The sequence below is a fragment of the Caenorhabditis elegans genome, chromosome IV (genome assembly GCF_000002985.6).
Source record: "Caenorhabditis elegans chromosome IV".
NCBI lineage: Eukaryota > Metazoa > Nematoda > Chromadorea > Rhabditida > Rhabditidae > Caenorhabditis > Caenorhabditis elegans.
Window position 1 is genome coordinate 9,191,155 of NC_003282.8, and position 21,099 is coordinate 9,212,253.

General features: G+C 35.3%; 3 protein-coding genes and 4 non-coding genes across 28 annotated transcripts; 3 read left to right on the forward strand and 4 right to left on the reverse strand.

Annotated features, from left to right (window-relative positions):
• Positions 1-106: 106 nt before the first annotated feature.
• C46C2.8 lies at positions 107-179 on the reverse strand. Its single transcript, NR_003444.1, has one exon. It is a non-coding gene; the product is annotated as a small nucleolar RNA C46C2.8 (small nucleolar RNA).
• Positions 180-484: 305 nt separating this feature from the next.
• C46C2.5 (DUF19 domain-containing protein) lies at positions 485-1,468 on the reverse strand (the record flags this gene model as incomplete). The annotated part of the gene is made up of 3 exons (NM_069201.4): positions 485-802; positions 938-1,141; positions 1,277-1,468. 3 exons carry the CDS (start codon positions 1,466-1,468, stop codon positions 527-529), a joined length of 672 nt encoding a protein of 223 aa, NP_501602.1. The 3' UTR covers positions 485-526.
• 21ur-12540 lies at positions 1,324-1,344 on the reverse strand. Its single transcript, NR_056377.1, has one exon.
• A 2,201-nt stretch (positions 1,469-3,669) lies between the features above and the next one.
• On the forward strand, positions 3,670-4,922 carry C46C2.7 (uncharacterized protein). The gene is made up of 3 exons (NM_001083198.6): positions 3,670-3,736; positions 4,440-4,557; positions 4,601-4,922. The coding sequence occupies exons 2-3, from the start codon at positions 4,477-4,479 to the stop codon at positions 4,742-4,744; spliced, it is 225 nt and encodes a 74-aa protein (NP_001076667.2). The 5' UTR covers positions 3,670-3,736; positions 4,440-4,476; the 3' UTR covers positions 4,745-4,922.
• A 736-nt stretch (positions 4,923-5,658) lies between these two features.
• Positions 5,659-5,956, forward strand: C46C2.12. The gene has a single exon (NR_056378.1). It is a non-coding gene; the product is annotated as an Unclassified non-coding RNA C46C2.12 (non-coding RNA).
• Positions 5,660-5,957, reverse strand: C46C2.11. Its single transcript, NR_056379.1, has one exon. It is a non-coding gene; the product is annotated as an Unclassified non-coding RNA C46C2.11 (non-coding RNA).
• A 2,991-nt stretch (positions 5,958-8,948) lies between these two features.
• On the forward strand, positions 8,949-21,088 carry wnk-1 (Serine/threonine-protein kinase WNK; the record flags this gene model as incomplete). Of its 22 annotated transcripts, none has more annotated exons than NM_001268441.4 (15): positions 8,949-9,285; positions 11,092-11,170; positions 11,475-11,544; positions 12,139-12,223; positions 12,555-12,997; positions 13,053-13,354; positions 13,424-13,746; positions 13,797-15,041; positions 15,330-16,028; positions 16,080-16,844; positions 16,931-17,362; positions 17,940-18,422; positions 19,210-19,262; positions 19,318-19,522; positions 20,097-21,073. In NM_001268441.4, the coding sequence occupies 15 exons, from the start codon at positions 9,277-9,279 to the stop codon at positions 20,424-20,426; spliced, it is 5,523 nt and encodes a 1,840-aa protein (NP_001255370.1). The 22 variants fall into 22 exon arrangements, with proteins under 22 accessions (NP_001255370.1, NP_001294032.1, NP_001368092.1 ...); NM_001307103.3 differs by having other exon boundaries at positions 8,952-9,285; positions 16,922-17,362; positions 20,090-21,081; NM_001380400.1 differs by having other exon boundaries at positions 8,956-9,285; positions 12,561-12,997; positions 20,090-21,080.
• Between the last annotated feature and the right edge of the window lie 11 nt (positions 21,089-21,099).

A 21,099-nucleotide genomic window follows, 5' to 3' on the forward strand; every position in this document is an offset into this window, starting at 1 on the left:
ATTAGTCTTATGATATGACTCTTCTGCTTTCTGTTAAAATAATAAAAAATTCGCAACGGTATTCTAAAAAAAATAGGCGTAATACCAAAAAACCAAAAATAAAATACTGTGTCAGTACTACTTTCGTTAAATCTTCACGGTTGGTGCAGATGTCCCTAACACGTTGTCGTCATACACAGGGAAATGAACCAGCGGCCTGCAGAACGACACTCGAAAGCGTTAACCGCAAAGCCATCGGTGTCAACAGTTGAGATTTTGCAAAGGGCGTTTATGAACACAAGGTAGGTCTGCTGTGGGAGTCGTATTTCTACGCCACTTTTGACACTTCAGAGCCTATTCTGCCGTATCCTTTTACAAATACTGGATCATACTATTGGATCAAAATTATATAGAAATTAGAACATTTTCGTTGTCAGAATTATTTTTCCAATAACTACTCTTCGGATTGTAAAACGAGATGTTCCCCTATAGGGTATAACAGCTTGAAACTTAATTTTTTCTTCGAATCAATCAAAAACATGTTCATTTAGTTCAAATATGAATAATATTTTTCCTTATTGAACTCAAGCTTCATCTTGTTTTCCTTAATTTGACTTAAAATTGAACGAGAGTTTGAAAATGTGTCAAAAAGGTCAACTCCTGCGAAAACTGCTCCAATGAATGAGTTTTTGTCTATTTTGGAGCAAGCCAATTTTCCAGCGACACAACGTGAAACAGGCTTGAGATGTTCCAGTATGTCGATTGACTGATTGTTCAGAATGATTTCACGAGCACACGACATGAACAATGATTCCAGATTTTCCTGCAATTCAGAGTTATATTTTATTTGCACTAGTATCCTTTTCTAAAAGGGAGGGATGGTAGGTGAAGTCTCTTGAAGGTTCCAATAAAAATATTTTTTTTAATTTTCGTTGATCAGATTTAAAGCATCACGTACCTTTGATAAGCAATTAAAAGCTTCTCCGTATATGTTATCACCTATGAAAACAGTTCCGTCGAGTAGATATTTAGCAAATATCATACTTGAACAGTTGGAAGATTTTATAGATAAAGATATAGATTTCAAGTCTCCAAAAAGAGATTTCATGAGATCCTTGTCATACAGTACATCAACATTGTTAAACTTTGAATTTTGAAGAGTCTGAAAGATATTTGTTCCAGTTTTATTATTCAAAGGGATATTTAATTTATCCCTTTTCAAACATATTACAAATTAATTGTATTTTATTTTAAATTGAGGTTGTAACTTTATATAAATGAACGTTTTAATTAATACCTCTATTTCCCTCAATTCTGTCAAGAAACTATAGGTTTCAGTCAAGCAATTTTTTGATAATCCATTTAGTAAACCAGAAAATAGTGAGGGAATATCTGCAGGAACAGAAACTGTGCAATTTATAAGAACGGTAAAAATTAGAAATATTTTCAGCATTTCTTGATTGTCTGTCAATTTTCCGATTGAAGCCATTTTATGTTGTTTTATTTCAGAAATTTGATTTGAAAAGAATAAATGATTCAAAGCCTAAATATGAATCATTCGGAAATATCTATTCAAAAGATGAAGAATAGAATTCAATGACGTCATTTGAAAATTTGAAAAGAGGAACTTTGAAATGTGTCAAATTAATTTTGACAATGTTATGAAATCTTTAAGAACCCTATTTAACACCGAGAACGTGGTGATTTGTATTAATTGTAGTTTGTAGTCTACATCTGGATATTCTTGGGTACTGTAGGGATACTGTAATGATACATCTGGGATTTGAAAATGATTGTACTACAGGGTACTGTATCAGGAACTTGAGGAAAAATAATTTTAGTTACTATTTGAAAATTTTAAATTTATCCTGAGTTCTTATTTATTTTTTTTAACTCAAATTCAGTTTCTGAAAGAATTAACTGGTCATTGATGTACTAGATGTTCATATTTTAAAATTCCAATTGTTTCTCTAAAGTTTGTCAGAATATCGGATTATGGAAATTTTGTTAGTTATTTGAATTTTGAATTTCTGCCTAAAAATGAAACACGTGGTCGTTGTGTGCACACAGATGATTCGCCGTTTGTAAAATACTTATGGCCACCAATATTACAGACGCATTTTGTAAATCGCGAATTTCGCTGCGGGACCACTAACATTTTAGCAGTATTTTGGTAATCGCGATTCTCGGTGGTCGCGATTTGCAAAATATTTGCGATTTTGCAAGTATTTTACTATATCGATGGTGCCTCTTGTAGAAGTGTGCGAACTACATTTCATAAGTATTTTAAAAACCGCGAAATACCTGTGCAGTAACTAGAATTCGAAACATAGAAAAATCAACATTTCAATATTTCAGTGATTTTTTTTGTTGGGAGGTTCATATTCATGAACGTTCATAATTTGTTTCATATATGTACTTTCTCTAGTGAATTTTAAAATTCAATTTTATGTCTGTTAGCTGGAAAAATTTTAAAATTATAAACAAAAACCTACCTTATTAGAGAAGGATTTTCATATAAAAATAAAATGAATACATACATTTAATCTTATGATGATATTTTCTGTAAAACCTATTTCGTAAAACTTGCACCCTGTGAGAAATCTGAAAAAGGTATCAAGAAACACAATATAATCTGAAAACTGGGTTTTCTAGTGAACCATGACATCATGTAAAACTTTGATCGTTCACCCACTGTCACCTGAAAATATTAAAAAACAGTCATCTCGTCACTAACTTATGCGAACTATTTCTGGAGAATAAATCATTCTTAATTTTCGTATTTTGAACGTTTGAATTCACTCAACAAGGAAATTGATTATTTAAATTTTCGGAGTTTCATTTTGAGATTTGCATATACTATCATGATTTTTCGCATCATTCTGAATTTCAAAAATTGTAACTTTTTTCAATTTCATTCTCTCTGTTTTTAGAATGGAAACGTTTTGCAAATCTTTCCCGTCCGGTTAGTTTTCTAAAAGTCCAGTGTCCGAAGTAATAGAGGACAATAAAAAATGGGTGCTGGTGCCTCAATGTGCTTTGTGCTTTTCCAATGAAGAATCCATTTATTATCGATGAGAGTCCATCGCATCTGCAGAGTTTCTTTGGTCTTTTGCACTCAAATTTTGGGGGTTTTTTTCTGCTGGCGACTCTTTCTTATGCTGCAAACTTTTGTCGTGTGCATTCATTTAAGTGTTTGGGGTTTTGCAGCATATTTTGATTGTTTTGATTTGTACAAAAATAAAATTCAAGCATGACTTCTTTTAATTGTAAATGAAAAGAGGTTAGAAATTGAGTTTAAATTGGAAATGGAATTTATACAACATGAAAATTAGATTTTGAAAATATTGTCTTCTTTGAAAAAACAATAATTTGAAAATTCAACAGAGGAATTATAGTTTTGGAATAGTTTTGGAATAGTTTTGGAATAATGAAACACATTTTTTATTAAAATATTACTATTTAAATATTTGGAAACAAGAAAATCATTTCGAATTCACGTGAATGTTTGTTCACGCACGGCCCGGCGAAAGAGACTTGGCCGCGAGAGCTGCGCCGGCTAGGCCACCGCCTCCTATGGTTAAGATTTTTGAACGAATAAACATTTTTAATTTGGCTGCTAAGCTCATTTATTTTCGTTTTTTCTCGTTTTTTTCTCATTTTTATCGATAAAAATATATTTTTTGTTGCAGAAAATCAAAAAACCGCGACAAAACAGCACTCAACCGCCAACTGGGAGGAGGAAAATCCGAAAAAAGTGAGTTTTTTCCATCTAGTGAAAAAATCCTATAGAATTTGATATTAAAAATGCCTTCATAGCATTTGTCTTGATGCCAGCTTTCGAAAAAGTACAAAAAAACGAACTTTCATGTCGAAAAAATCGAGAAAAATTGAAAAATGTGAAAAAAATGCACTACGGAGATTTTCGTGTCTGGAAAATCCCAACATTCCTATAGAATTTCGATATTTTTTTGACGTTTTTGCGTTTTACTGGACGAGATCTTTCTAAAAACACCAAAAAAACGAGGCCCCATGTTCAAAAAGTGAACTTTTTTTTAAAAGAAAATTTCAATAGTACTGAAATTTTCAAAAACATTTTTTCGAAAAACTGTATAGAATTTCGATATTTTTTTGACATTTTCACGTACTACTGGACGAGATCTTTCTAAAAAGACCAAAAAATCGAGGCCCCATGTTCAAAAAGTGAACTTTTTTTTAAAAATAAAATTTCAATAGTACTGAAATTTTTAAAAATTATTTTTTGAAAAACTGTATAGAATTTCGATATTTTTTTGACGTTTTTACGATCTTCTGGACTAGATCTTTCTAAAAACATCATAAAATCGATATTGTATGTTCAAAAAGTTGACTTTTTTTCGAGAAGAAAATTTTATATCAAATTCGAAATCAAATTTGTCACGAAGCTGATGTTGGACCTTTCATTAAAAACATTTTTCCAGGATTTTATACTCCGATTATTCATCATTTGGATACGTGATGGCTGATGTTTGGAATCGTTCATCGACTTCATCGTTCATCAGGAAGCGCCTTCGCGCAAGTCGCAAGTCGAAAAAGAAAGTGAGTTGACAGTTATTTGAAAACATGAAAATAAAAATTACAGATCGAAAAAGAGGGAGGTCATGAATCGAGTGAAGCAAGTGTTCATCAAGCGCAATATTCCTGTGAGAACAATGCAGAGGCAACGAAAAGTGGCATGCTACTCCCCTGTTATAAGAGGCTCTTGAAGTTCGTCAACCGAAGATAATTGGACAAGAAGAAAAGCTAAAAGGAAATAATCTCTCTTATCGCAAGTTCTCACTGATCACCTACGGATTAGGTCTTTTTACAATCTTTTAAAATTTTATTGACTATCTTTTACATTTTTATTATTTATTATCATTGTTATTTTTATATTAATAAACGAATTTTTAATAATAACACGCGTTTTTCAATAATCAAATGTGAGATTATACGATTTAGGGAATTTCAGGGCTATTAAACTCGAAAAAATTGGCCAAAATCGAGAAACATTGCGAAAAACTGTTTAAAGTATCGATTTTCTTCAATATCAGCAACATACAATCCTTTAAAATGATTATTTTTTGTAAATTCGATAAAAATTAATTTATTTTTCACAATTTCTGCCCGAAAATTGCCGAAATAACCAGCGTTTCTATAACTAAAACAAGTGTCGTCAATTAAAATGCCGCATCCGCAAAATGTCGTACGAAACTTTTCGCTGAGTATCAAACGTTGAATATTCAGTCAGCCAAATTTTACTACGGTAGAGATTTTACAGCCACGTACGGTTCGCCGGGCCGTGGCACGTGGCAGAAATGTCTGCAATCTGACGTGACAGTGTTTGCACGCATTGCATTATACCCGACGACACTTTTGTGTTCCATGTTTTCATTCAAATGCCAAAATTTTCATTTTTAGCTTTTCAAGTTTTATTTAACTATTTTCAACGGTGTTCTTCTTCATTATGTGCATTTCTTCATTTTCAATCTTTAGCTTAGCTTTGAGTAAACGCGTTTCACATAATATCCGCCGCCCTGCACGTTCCTGAGTAGTACCCGAGAAGAAATAAAGCGAGAAAAAAGCGAAAAAGCTTTGACAAACTAAATACTCAATTCACATGTTGCAAAAGCGCAAGCTCACGCACTAAAAAAACCAATGGCGCTCCCACTCGAATCAACGCTCTTTAGCCGATAGGGTGGTGAGTCTCCGCTAAAGTTACACTATTTTCGACCAATTAGTGATAGGGTGTGCTTATAGAGTCGCAGAAAGAAAAGTAGGGAAGTAGGGGAAGCCGCAGAAGCAGCAGCAGTCGTCGCCATCCTTCTCCGTCTCCAATGTCTCGATAAGCAACGAGAGTGAAGAGAGCCCAAAGAAACTGTCTACACTCTCTCGTGTCTCTCGTTGCTCACTCGTCTCGGCGAGAAAACGAACGAAACGAAGCGATGAAGAGCAGCAGCTCAGTCCTCGAGCAGTCAGGGGGCTCCAACCTCCAAAATCCCGTGTTTTTCGCCGGTGCCCTTTCGATTTTCAAATTTTTTTCATCTTTCTGGTTCCTCATTTTCTGTTTCTATAATGTCCGAACATTTTACCCAACTTTCTCAAATCCAAATAGATTTCACCAAGTTATTATGTTGACCCGTGGGAAATAGTGTGTGTATGTGTGTGCGCGGAATTGCAAGAGAATAAGAGACGCAGACGGTTTGCGAACGAACATATACCTATCCACCACCCACCCACAACTGCTTCTTTTTCTTCACATCACCACTTCATCTTATTCCATCTCAACTTCTAGTTTATCTCACTTTTTCGAAATACTTTGTTTCATTCCGAACTGAAACGTTCAGTGAGTTGCGTTCGTTTTTTTGTGTATTGTGCTCAACTTGGATAGGGATTCTCAAGGGCTTTTGTGTGAAACGTTAGAAAAAAGAGTAAACCTTGGGTCGTGTGACGATTTCTCGCAATTTTCTCAATATATTTCACTAGAAATTCGAAAAACGGAACTCATTTCGCAACATTTTCCATGAAATCGGAGACATCTCATTCGCGCATCGTTTTGTTTGTCAATTTTTCAGAAAAAATGTATCATTCTTCGAAATCTTCTTAGGAGCTGATTTATTCGCCCTTGGTTTTATTTTAGACATTTGGATAATTAATTAACTGTTTCAATTTTTCTATTCCTCGTTGATCTTAAATTCTTTCAAATTGTCCGTGGCTTTTTCAATTTTTTTTTATATTCGTCAAAGTTTGAACGATCAGATCTGAATCAGTTGGCTTTTCAATTGCGAAAAAAAGTTTTGTTTGTAGAAACCTTTTTCGAATTTTGCAGATTATTTTGTTTTGCAAAAGTGTTTTGAAAAAATGATCTCCTGACCAATACTGACCTATTTCTCTATTTCTCCTACATATCGTCTTATATTTCTTTCACATTTCTATAACGTTACTAATCGTAGTTGTGATTCATTCTTCTTCCGCTTGTATTCTTTCTTCGTTCATCCAGCCATTTTTCTTCAATTTCTCGGTCAACTATTAAAAGTGACCATTGAACGATTTTTGAGTTTGAATAAGCCGTCATTGATGTCGGTGTGTCGGAGAGTGAGAAATAACGAAAAAGTAAACACTGTATCATCCTCTAGAAGGTCAAATCACGTGAAGACACTCGTCAGTCACAAGAAGAAAATGAAGAATAAGATGAAGAAGACGATGGTTATGATCTGATGATAAGGAAAGTGATTACAGTGGGGGTGTAGGAGTAGGGTAGGCCGAGGGGAAAAAGAAAAGGCGAGAAGAAAAGAAAGAAGAACAAGTAAGTATCATGACAACATTCAAACACTGCCTCATAGTCACACGAGAGTTCGTTTTTCCCTATTAAAAAAACATAATTGTGCTTGTGATTGTTGCAGCAAATGTATCATTCTCCAAAATCACATGATTTTCTCAGTTTTTAGTTAGAATGAATATTCTCCTGGTTCATATAGCTAAAACAGAAATCTCTGCAATTGTTACTGCTAGTTTATACTTTTCATAGTCTTCTCGAAATTTTGTTTCTTTTTGATTGCATTGTATCTGATTGAAAGGTTTTTGAAATTCTTGACATATTTGCAGGTTGAGGTGAATCTTGGTTTTTTCGTTCGGCACGTTTTAAATAGTCATTTTTCAGATATCACAGATAAGCTGAAACTCAAGTGACAAACCTCATTCAGATACAGTAATTCATGTTGACCACACAAATCTGAATATTCACATCTTATTTGTTTCACCAAGATGGTTGTTTGGGGTGTCTGTAAATACTTGAAGTTATGCAACTTTTATCGCATTTTCATGCTTTTTCTAATAGGTTTTAACCTATTTTCAAATGACATTGCCACATTTTAAACTTCGATCCAATCACTTTTCCCTGTCGTCTCCTACACTTTTATCTTCATGTCTTCACAAATTATTGCCAATCAAAACTCGGGTTTTGATGAGTCAAAAGAAACATGTGGGCTAATGGACTGCCACTGTTTGCAGCCACTTGTCTCAAATTGGCTGTAAAGCTTCAGAACCTTCAATTTTCGAATCGTGATGATGTCATCCAAGTTCCATTTTTGGAATGCATTCTAGTTTTTAATGCACCCTTGAAGTGCTAAACTTCAGTCTTTTTCCAGGCTGCGTAATATTATTGAGAAACAAATTTAACCAATATTCCGAGTTCAATTTTTCCGATTTTTCCCGTCTGCACAAACCATTTTGCAAACCTTATCAGTTAGTAATCTACATTTTTCACAAATTTCTCTTACAACTATTCTTCTCGAATTTGTTTCTATGATGTGCCAAAACCTGGAAGTATATTAATATTTCCCATGAATACATAATAGAACATGTCATTTTTATAATCTCTCTCTCTCTGTTACGTCTTGCAAAGTGTGTAGTGTTCCTGCAGAAAAGACATTTATAGATTGATATTGATATCAAGAAATATCATAAAGATAGTATAACATGACAGACGGCTAGATAGACACACATGGACACTGGTCAAGGCCGGTGTGTGCCATTCATCAAGGGTGCATGCTGCCTTTTTTCACCAGTTCATTGTTAAATCCTAGAATTTGAAAGTGCGCTTGTTGCTTAGGTGTTTCAATTTCGCAATTGTGTTTTGATCGATCTATCGTTATTCAGAGTTGCTACACGTTTAGTACGCTACTTTTTATCACTCCCTCGATGATTTAAGCCCTTGCGGGACCATTATCTAATCTACGTGCCTATATGTTTTCTTCAAAGATTGATAGATTTTAGTTAAAATCCTAACTCTTTTTCGGTATTTAATACTTCTAATATATAATTTCATAATTACTTGCTCACCAGCACATTCTAGAAGCTTATTATGAAATCATTATTTTCTTTAATTTTTCAATTATTTCTTCTCAACGCTATTGTTCTCAAAATCTGTTTGCAACCTTTTAAAATAATTTTACCAGTTTTCAGACCGACAACGCACGGGCTCTTCGCTTGATATCCGGACATAGAAATATGCAGATATCATCCAATTTTTAGTTGACACCTATATTTAAAAAGTCTTTGTCAAGCAACAGTATCGATCGCATTCATCAATAACTACAGTAAATATCTATATATCAAAAAAGTCTCCCAAGAAGAAGAAGCAGCGAACTGTTTTCGTTTTGTCAAATCGAGTTCTTGTTTTTGTGGCTGATTTAAATTATACCGGAAAAATTCGATTGGAAAAGAAGGATAATTTGTAAAGAGGAAAATCGGCGGAAATCGTGAAGCGAGGACTACAAAATGCCTGATGTGAGTGTTTTTTTTTAATCTTCAAAATTTATAGTTTTTAATTGAATACAAATTGTATATTTTCATTAATACAAAAAATAGAAAATCAAAATGGGCCCAAAAATTCTACAATCTTCATCAAATTTGTGTTGTCAAACTAATTTTCACTAGGAAACAAAACCATGAATTGTACTTTGAATCTGTGGGCGTTTAAGCGATGAGAAGACTGGTACATTGGTTGATCCTCTTTTAAATCTACTAACAATGAATATTCTCTGTAGTTGAAAGCAGTTATGTCTGCATTTGGGTGGTCAGTCAACCGATTCTTTTTGGGTGCATACATTTGTAGGTTTAGAACTGTGTTTTGATGTTTTTAAATTTTCTAATTAAATAATTTAGCTAAATTATTACTCATAGGAAATTTCATTCGATTCTAATTGTCACTATATTCCTAGTTCCTGTATAAATTGGCATATAATATCGTAAATTATCGGCGATTTTTATCGGTTTTGTCTTCCCGAAAAGAAATAAGGGTAATTCACATTCATCTATGGATTTAGTCGAATCGTTTCTTCATTATAAGGACAAAGTCCATTTGAAATTTAATTTAGTTTTTCCTATTTTTTCTTATATCTTTCTTCTTTCTATTTCCGAATTTTATATCCCTATCAAAGTCAGCAAAATTTTGGCAATTTTCTTTTTATCTCACCGCTAAAATCACTTTGTGAAAATTGATTTTTGTTGATCTTGACTAAAACGAAAATCGAAAACTACAAAATAAGATAACAAAAAATCGTAGAAAGCACGAGTGAGAAATGGGACAAAAGATTACGATTTTTAAACTCGAAATAACTATAAAATCTGCTAAAAATTATTATGTTATTAATTTTGAAAGATGACAGTCATATGTAACAGATGTCGTAATATTTCTTGTAGAATGGTGAGCTGTTTAAATTATATTTCACTCCAATTAAGGACCCTGAAATTTAATTTGCTGAATAATTTATTCTTCAAAATTTAAGAAATTCATAACCTTTTTTCTAAACGAGCGAGATAAATTTGAAAAAATTTCCTATCCCAGTTTACGTATAACCGCTATTTTACTTAAAAATTCATCTGATTTTGCATTTTTAAATAGCCTTTAACAGTATTTGCAATGTTTTTATTACTGTGGGTGGTTGTTTTGTTGTTTTTGTTCCCGCCCTTTCGTCTTTCTCGTCTCATTCGAATTTTGGTGTCTTTTGATCAAAGTGATACTGAATGGAGAAGCACGTGGTAAACAGACGCAGACGACGGTATTAGACACGACGTCTTCTACCTTTTGAAGGCAAACGATGTGTCTATCGTTTGACTTGTTTCAGTCGTGTTGCTTCTACACTTCTCGTAGTAATTTTGAAACAAGAAGTGTCATCACACCTACCATTTTACCGCTAAATTGTAATTTTTTATTGAAATGATTATTGAATTTTCAATCTTAACGTATAAACATTTTTAGACGTTTTTAGTTTTATTGAGTATAGAAGCTTTCAAAATTTCTTTATGGAAATTTATATTTATTTTCCATTCGCCCGAAAACTTTTGTAGATTCGAAAAGTTTATGTATGTAGTAGTTTGAACTCTGTAATTCGAATTTACCAAACATGAAACGTTGGTTTATCTCGAATATCACACAACCCTCTAAGATATCACGTGATTACTGTTCCTTTTTTTTCAATCAAAAAATAGTATAGATGTATTGATTCAAAGTTATCATGTTTAAAAAACTGTATTATGTATTTTCCAACAAAAAAATTGCGTTTCCTGACAGTAACCAATGTTTTTTTGCAGTCTATAACAAACGGTGGACGACCACCAGCACCTCCAAGCTCTGTGAGCTCAACAACAGCATCGACAACTGGTAATTTTGGTTAGTTTTAGTCGAATTAATTATAAAAAAGAAGAAAATCGTCTTATTTGGTGAAGTGAAGTATTCATTCATCGATAAAATTTAAAAACCCTGGAATGTTCAAGTGTTATTGGACACATGAATACGTCAAGAGGATTAAGTTGACGTCGAATTAAAAATTGACGTTTTTTGAAGTGATAGAGAGAAAAGTACGATTTTTTGAAAAATGTTGTAGTTAAAATTGGCAGAAGTGTGATAGAAAAAAGATTATGAATTTAAAAGTTTATTTAATTTTTTAAAAGTTAATTCAATTTTTAAATTTCAGGTACTCGACGTCGTTTAGTGAATCGTATCAAGAAAGTCGATGAACTACATCCAGCACAAGAGAATCCCACGTTAGTTTTTGATCTCTTTTGAAAGTTTCTGATGGTCGTGGAAAATTTGAAACTCTTGTTAAAACTTTATTCTTGATAGTGCAAACGTATGCATAATTTTGTAAAAAAAAAGATTTTGGCCGAATCATTATACAAAACTAACCTGAATATATTTCTATTCTCACCCATTCATAACAATTTTAACTGGTCATGTGAGCATTATCGGTAACTTTTTTCATCTTTTTTAGGACGAAAAGAGACGAATGGACAGTCTAACTGTATCTATCTCTCTCTCAATATCATAGATTTATGATGAGGAGGAAATTTCAGTTTATGATTTGATTTGAAATTCAAATTTTATTTTTTCCCTCTCCCTTCCCCATTGACATTTTCTACTATCCACCTCTGCCAACCACGCATTCCTATTAAAACCGCCAACTGCTTCTAGAAATTTTGACTGAAAAACAGTCTACATTGCCGTTTTTGCAAATTTTAAATGGAATTTCCGATTTCCAATGATTTATTATTAGCTAGCAGACAATTACAGACTAGAAATGAACGAAAAAGGTGAAAAATGATTTTCTGGCTTTCTTTTTAAACTGTAGACTATTTCAGAATGGGATCACACTGGTTGTCCGAGCAAGAAAGATCACGACTTGAAGCTGTTCAACAGGATTGGCGAAGAACTCGACCAATGAAAGTGAGTTGGAATTAATTTTATTAAATTATAATATGCTTGGAATTAGAAAAATTAGAAAAACGAGAGATGTGAAAGAAATCACTTGAGGCCAAAAGATGCTATGAATGTTTTGTCTGTGGAGTAGAGAAGATTTGAAATGTGCTTTAAATTATAAAAAATAAACCGAATGTAACTGTGTTATAAATTATTCTAAATTTTAATGATTTTTTTCAATTTTCCAACAAAAAAAAACTGGGTTCGGTCTATTTTCTGTTTTCTGACATTTAACGCAAAAATTCAAAACGACTCTGCTCCACATTTAATTCAATTACTTAACAAACGTGATTCTTAGTTTCAGTGGACTTCAAAAAAGAGACCAGATGATCCAACGACATCATCTCCATCGACAGTTTCAATTAGTAATGCATTGGAAAATTCAACACCTTCATTAAACAATGTTTCTTCGATCACAAACTCTTCATCACCATTTTCTTTATCGTCAGCTGCAACATCGACAGCTTCTGCCATAATCCCATTTACCTCAAATGTAGCTACAAATCATCCACATCTTAATCACCACGTGTCGAGAATACCACAGGCGATTGTAACAGGAGGGACAAATGGTTCATTACCTCCATTATTAATATCACCGACGTCAGCAGCAGCCGCAACGCCGTTGATTTCAGGAAAAGCGGGTCCAATGTCACCATCAACGGGAAGTCCAATTAATGTGGCTGCTACAGTATTACAGAATGCAGTTTCAAGTCCACAACATAGTATTTTTGATAGATCTAGGTGAGTTGACAATGATCGTCAACTAATGTTTTTGTAATTTAATATAATTTTCTAGGTTAAATAAAATTCCACCAAACACATCATTAGCATCGTCTTCGTCTCCGAGTGATGCTGCTAACAATGATAAACCTATACAACAACGTCATAGTATTTTATCGAATGTTCGAACTCTCACTCAAGCAATGGTAAACGATGGACCACGAACGTTGACTGGAGATGATATGGACAAGATGGTCAGTGAAGAGGAAAGAGCACGAAAAGAGCAAGAGAAGCGAGAAGAAGAAGAGAAAGCAGCACGGAGAATTGATGTTGAAGATGATTTTGATGCGCAAGAAAAACCCATTGATAAGAGTAAAAGTAAGTTATAATTAAACTTTTTTTTCATTTATTTATTGAATTTCTTGATTTTACATTCAATTTTTTCAGATGGTCGATTCTTAAAGTTCGACGAAGAACTTGGTCGCGGATCGTTCAAGACAGTGTTTCGAGGGTTGGACACTGAAACCGGAGTGGCCGTTGCGTGGTGTGAGCTTCAGGAGAGTAAACTGAATAAGACTGAAAGGCAACGTTTTCGAGAAGAAGCTGAAATGCTCAAGGATCTGCAACATCCGAACATCGTACGATTCTACGATTATTGGGAGAGTGCGGATTTGTGTGGAAAACGGAAATATATTGTGCTTGTAACCGAATTGATGACTTCAGGAACATTAAAAATGTATTTGAAGCGATTTAAACGGATAAACATAAAGGTTGTAATCATCTGATCTCAATTGTTCAAATAATTTTTTTTAATTTTCAGGTATTGAAATCTTGGTGCAGACAAATTCTGAAAGGGCTTTCATTTCTTCACACACGTAATCCACCTGTAATTCATCGTGATCTCAAGTGTGATAATATCTTTATCACTGGTACAACTGGTAGTGTAAAGATTGGAGATCTTGGATTGGCAACTCTTAAAAATAAATCATTCGCGAAATCTGTCATTGGAACTCCAGAATTCATGGCACCGGAAATGTACGAAGAGATGTATGATGAGAGTGTAGATGTCTACGCGTTTGGAATGTGTCTTCTTGAAATGGTTACCGGAGAATATCCATATTCTGAGTGTATGAATCCAGCGACAATCTACAGAAAAGTGATATCAGGTGTCAAACCAGAATGTTTCTCAAGAATTCCTGCACAATATCCTGAAATACGTGAGATAATCGATCGGTGTATTCGTGTGAGACGAGAAGAGAGAAGTACCGTGAAGCAATTGCTCGTTGACGATTTCTTCACTCCAGAAGATCTCATCGGAATTCGTGTTGAAATTAAGAATCGGGATGCTGATCTCAATGATCTTAACGTGGAAATTCAAATGCAACTCCGAGTTTACGATGAGAAAAAGAGAAAACAATATCGGTTCAAGGAGAACGAAGGACTTCAATTTGCATTTGATATTGAAAATGACAGCCCAGATGAAGTTGTTCAACAGATGATCGAGCAACAACATATTCCAGATGAGGATACTCGAATGATAACAAAGTTGATAAAAGACAAAGTGGATGCGTTCAGAAGAGATCGAGATCATCGTTTATTGGAGATTAAAAGAGCAAAAGAGGAGGAAGAAAGGATACGAGAAGAGGCTGAGATTAAAGAGGAATTGAGGTTGAGAGCTGAAGCTAAAGAAAAGGAAAAGGAGAGGTTGGAGAAAGAACGATTAGAAAAAAAAGCTGCAGCTGCGGCCGCAGCCAATCCGAATCCTACACCAATTCCACCAACTCCAGCAACACCACACTCTTCTGCCCAACAACAGCCTATTCCACCACCACTATCAACTCAAACTTCGGCTGAAATACAGCAGTCTGCTCAACAGCCATCTGTACCTGTAACTATGATCGCAAATATCCCAGCTATGTCGCCAACATCAGCTCAACCACAACCTGTTTTATCACCAACAAGTGCAGCGGTTCCAGTTCCAACGACAATGATTCATGTTCCAAAACCTAGCGAGATTCCAGTGCAGAATGTAGCGACGACTGCAGCCCCGGTTGCGGCTAACAATGTAAGCATTTACATATTTCATTCAAACCATGATCGTCAGGGCTGAATTTGAAAAAAAAAAGAAGTTTTCCTTCGAAAACGAAAACGACTAATGTTTTTTCCGCCAAAAACACGAAAAAAACGGAAAATTTTGTAATATTGGAACGTGATTTTGAAAATTTAATTAGGTTGATCAAAATTGCACTCTTTTAATAATTTCGAATATTTTTTTTTTGAAAAAAATTAATATTTAAAGACTTGGAAAAAAAGTATCTTGCTCTGGAAAAAATTGAATATTCTTTTATTTCAGGTACCACCATCACCAGCTCCATTCAAAACAGAAGATATCCAAACTCCCACACTTGCCCAGAATACGGTTCCACGAACAATCTCCACTGATGCTTCTGGACTTGTCATCAATACTCCTGCATCAATAGCATCACCATCACCTGCTCCTTCGGCTACTGATGTTGCTTCAACAACGGCTCCAGTCACCCCTGCTCCAACTCCAACAACAACAACGGACGGTGGTGCAGCAGCAGCTTCAACAACAACTGAAAACAAGGAAGAAAAGCGAAAAAGCAACAAAAGAAAAGTGGTAATGGAGATTTTGGGATGTGATGAATCGAGGAATTTTGCATTGGTCTCGTGTCGACTTGACACTTCTCATAAATCTGTTACCTTCCAATTTGCACCAGGAACTGACAAACCATGCACAATTGCAACGAAACTTTTGGCTGAAGATTGTCTTTTAAAAGTTCATGTTCATATTGTTGAAGCACAATTGGGAGAAGTTATTCAATTGATTAATTCTGATGGAAAGAAAGGTGTTGGTACTAAATTAGCGACGGTATTGGATCCAAATAGTACTGAACCACCAACTATCACTGCTGTCATGCCAAAGGATTCCTCTGCCGCAACTGCTTCTAATACTAAGCCTAAGATTGAAATCGAGAAAACGCCACCAACGAGAGATGCTTCCCAAGAGCCGAATAATGTTCAGGTTACGGTAAGTTTCAATATATGAACGTTATTTATAGTTTATTATTTTGTTTTTTAGAACGTACGCAAAGTTTCACAAGAATCAAATGCCGAAAGTGTTCAATCAATTCCTCGTCCAGGTGGAATCATTGTGATGTCCCCAACAAATCAAACAGATTCGGCTCCGCCCCCAACTGGAGCTGCAGCAAAACCATCACGATTCCAAGTAACAAAGTCAGCGGATCCTATAGCTACACCGATATCTTCGTCAATATCCACAGCAACAGTTATCCCAATTGTTGCAGCAACACCTACGAATATCACATCCGAACCGGTCATTGTCCAACCAATCACTGCACAAGTTATAACCCATTTGGCTACACCATCGCCAGTTTCTCATTCGTTATCATCAAATTCTTCTCCAAGTGCTACAACTCATTCGAATATGTCATCAATTCAATCAACGACTAGCGTTCCTGGAAGACGATTCACAGTTCAGCCCGTCTCTCAAGCAGAATCCGGAATATCTTCGTCAATTTCTACGCCTCATCCGGAACCGACGCCAGCAATCACTTCGTGTCCTCCACCAGTTCCAAGTGTCCCACCAGTGGTGTCCAATGGGACATTGAACTTAGAAGTTGCTCCTAAACAGACTCCATCAGCAACTAACCAAAATGTCGATACACAACATTCATCGTCAACAGCATCAACAGCTACATTAGTTTCGGAGACACCTGCTACAGTACATGTTACTCCGATCTCAGTGCCAGCTCCTGTTCAAGAACCATTAGTCATCGATCATCATTCTGATGTATTGACACAATTGGATAGTGAGTTGAGAAAGGTAAGTAAAGAAAATAATAATTCGTTTTTAAAGAAACTTAGACTTAATTAGAACTGTTCCCGTGACACAATTACCAGTGTTTTCAGGTCAGTGGAGTATCACACTCGGCTTCACCTTCAACGGTAGTCGAGTCGCTCACCTCAATGACTCCACAAACAATTCCATTGGCTTGTCAAACTGTGCCCGCATCGATCGGTCAAGCTCCAGCAGTCATCGCAGCTGCACACGCGGCGTCATTAATTCCAAATGCAAGTGTTCCACAGTCACCTAGTCGTCTTGATGCCGAAACTGGACTTGCCGGTCTTCACGAGAAGCTTGAAGCGCTGAAAATGGAACAGGATCGACGAGAAGATATGGGAGATGATGCGATTGGCACAACAACCACAGACGGAAAGGACGAGATACCGATTGATACGTTAAAAGGGCTCGCGGAAGCATTAGGAAAAGTTATTCATGCGGATGGTAGAGAAACAACACCAATGCCACCGGATCATCCGGATTTAACAGATGCTTCAACGGTAAGCATTTTTAGGGAATTATTGAAAATTTATATAAAAAGTCTAGAAGTTTTTTTTGTGTTTCTGGTTCGTAAAAAAATTCGAAAAATGTCAAAATTTTTGCGATTTTTCCACCAAAAATACTATGACCCTTTTGAAGAGTACTGTAACATTCGTTGCTGTGGAATTTCCATATTTTTTCATAGTTTCTCGTTTAAAAATTTTGAGAAAAATCTTTAAAAAAACATAAAAATTGTAATAAATAGCGTTTAAAATTATGAAAAATCTGGAAATTCCACATCAACGAAATTGTTAGATTGCAGTCTTTTTGAAGGTGCAAAACCGTTTGTATTAAACAAAAAAATGCCGAGACAGGATACCGTATTTTTGGGTGCAAAAATCGCCTAATTTCACGTCTCGATAATATAGTTATTTTCTTGAACAAATAAGTCTTAAATATTCGAATTATGTTGCTTTTCGCTTCTAGCACGGTCGATCATAGCTATAAGTTTCATTTTCATATTCTCTGATTTTTGTTGTTAAGTATTCACACTGATTAACTCTGATTCAATCATAACCTGGTCTATTCTTTGTTCAGCAACAACTCATCTCACCATCTAACCCTGATGTTTTGACAACGATGTCGTCGGCTGTCGAAGGATCAGCATCATCCACAATGATAGAAGACATTGATGCTTCAACATCAGCGGTAGACGCGTCAATGATGAATTCGATGCCGCCAGGAGCTCAGAACTCTACAGATCAGATACCAGCAGCGATGACACTGAGTATGGATCAAGAATGTGCTCAATCGATGACGTCATCGATAACAAGAAACACGACAGGCACCAAATTGGCGACTTTTGAGAATCTTGAAACAGCTCTATCTTCCACACTCGGAACACACATTCGTCAACCGAATGCACCGTCTTCTCGAGATGAGACGACGGCTCCGATGACACCAAGTTTCACAAATGAAAGAATTGGTGGTGGTGGAGGTGGTGGAGCAACATCATTTAGTATAGGAACACCGCCCAGCCATAGTCCGTTCCCTGTTTCGGAGTGTGATTATGATTTGAAGGTAACACATATTTTTGGTTGCTTTTTTTTTGAAATATTGTGTTTCGATCAATGATTTTGGTTTGCTTGCAATGCACTGCTAGCTAGACATTTTTATCTAAATATTAAAAAAAAAATCAAGTATATAACTGTTTTGTTTTTGCAAAACGAAGTGCAAAATAAATATTAATTTAAATAATGGAAGACTGATCGAGGAATGCACTAAATTTCGATCAATCAAAACTGTGCAACACCCACACGTATGGGAAAAAGCATCCTAAGCGCATCCTTTTAGCATGATCAGTTTTCGGTTAAGAAAAGCGTCTTTGTTAACAATAGTCGTGTGGTGGGAAATCGAGAATGATTGATCGTTGGTTCTCAAACCTTTTTTTGAATATTTTATTTCTAAAGGCACATAAAAATGCGAAACATTTTCTCAAAAATGATCAGTTTTCTCTTTTGTTTTTAATATCAAACCAGCCAGTCAAGTTTTGTAATCTTTTTTTACCTAAATTAGTAGAAGCAAAAAAAATATTAAAAGAAGTTCCTGGTGTTCCTGGGTACAACTTCACATAAAAAACTCATGGCCACCGATGCGATAGATGCACATAAAAATTGGGGGTTGCATCGCCCTTCTTTCCGCACTTTACAATCATATTTAATCACTTTACACATCCCGAACACGCACATATGTTCCTTTCGGTTGCACATGTTGGTAGAGGTCATGCATTTTTTACTTTCAAAAACACAGAATCTCAAAATTATAAATTTAATATCTTATGAATAGTGATAATTTTGTTTGTTTTCAGGGTCAAATGGATTTGGAAAGCGAAGATCCTGAGGTGATCCAGATGATTGTTCGGTAATTTCTAATATTATGAATCTAATTTTTCCTATAATTCTTTTTAATTTTTCAGTCATCGAATGGAACAACACAAACTTCTCGAAAAGCAACGTGTCGAGATTGAGCGTCTTCGTTCGAAAATTCGAGTTCCACGTGCAACTTCTGTGAATCCCGAAATGATTGGAGATGATGAAGCTGATACGACGCTTACTGCTCTTCAAAGTGCATTAGGCAATGCTTCATTGTCATTGCCAGCCAGTCCGCCACCTAATACTGAGGTAAATTTGTAGAAACTTATTTGAACGAATTCATTGGGTTACTGTAGACCACGGATGTCATCGAAAAAATTTTCAATGTTTTTTTTTTCAAGATAAAAACTAATTTTCAATTTTGAAGTTTCGGGAACACCGAAAAATCGGAAAAAGGTTTTTTTAAATAGAAAATTACAAAAAAATTCAGTTTTTTCAGTTTAATTTTGTTTATGCTGATGAGAAAAAACATAAGAAAACGTATAATTTTTTCTAAAAAAGGAAAAAAGACCGAAATTTTAAGCTGTTTTTCGAAAAATCAACATTTTTCTCGAAATATCAACGAAAATTTTCGATTTTTCGATTTTCATGAAAACCAAAAGACCGCCAACCTTACTGTAGACGTCTGAAGATGAAGATTTTTAAGAATCGGACTACTGTAATTCGTGTAGATCTTCTTCAAAAATTGGATGTACTGTGGTACTGTAGTAACACGTCGCTTGCGTGACGAGACCCATTCGCGTAAGATATGGAGAAAATCCTCATCTTCAGAAGCCTACATACATCGCACGAAAACGGTTACTAAAGTTCCATCAGATTCCAGACAACGAAGGTCAACACCACTGTAATTCCTTCCGATGTATTGGCGACCCGAATGACAATGTCTCAATCGTCAACCAAATCAAGCAACGTCTCGGTATCATCCCGTCATCGCGACAATCAGTCCGCTCCGCCACGTCATCATCACCATCAACCCCACCCTCCTCATCATCCGCACCTCCAAAATCACTATCATCCCCCACAAAATCATACGTCAGCCACTGCTCCTTGTCCATCGGCTATGGTTCAACTGCAAGCAGTGAGCAACAACAACGTGAACCCTCTCCATCAGCCACCACATCCAGTTTCCTCTCAGATCCCGCCACAGGCGTAATAGAAAATGTATGAGCATCCATATTATTACCCAACCCTCTATCGAATTTTATCGGAGTCCAGATAATAAACTCTCCATTTCGCATTTTCTCTGATTTTTAAACAAGGTTTCTATATCGTATTGTCTCGGCCTCGCCGTTTTCTGTCCCTTTTTTAAATTATCCTTTTCTCCTTTTCATTCTTTCAGTTCCTTTTTCAAACAAAAAAAGAAAAAAACGAGAACAAGAACATCTACAAAAACTAGCGTGTAATTTATGTCGATTTGTATTCTGACGGGTTTTCGCTGAAAGTTTCGTGTAAACTGGATATCCTTCTTTCCACTTCCCTCAGCCCTTTAATGTTTCTTCACAGAAAGTTGAGCAACATTTTCTCTCTCTCTCTCTCTTTACTTTTTCGTACTGTTCCTTTACCATAATTTCTGTAAATTTCACGTAATCTTTCAAAAGTTCCTAAAACTTCTACTCTTCCCCATCCAAGCCAACTGTCCTTCGTTTCTTCTTATTACGAGTTTCGCCTCTTCATCGTTTTTCTTCTTTTGTTTCATTTTGTATTACTTTTATTTCTCTTCTTTTCGTATCCTTTCATTTTCTTTTTTTCCACAAAAAACTGAAAGTCGTGACTGGTGTCCGAGATGAAATAAAGATACTCTCATTTTTATTCTACGTTTTTCCAGG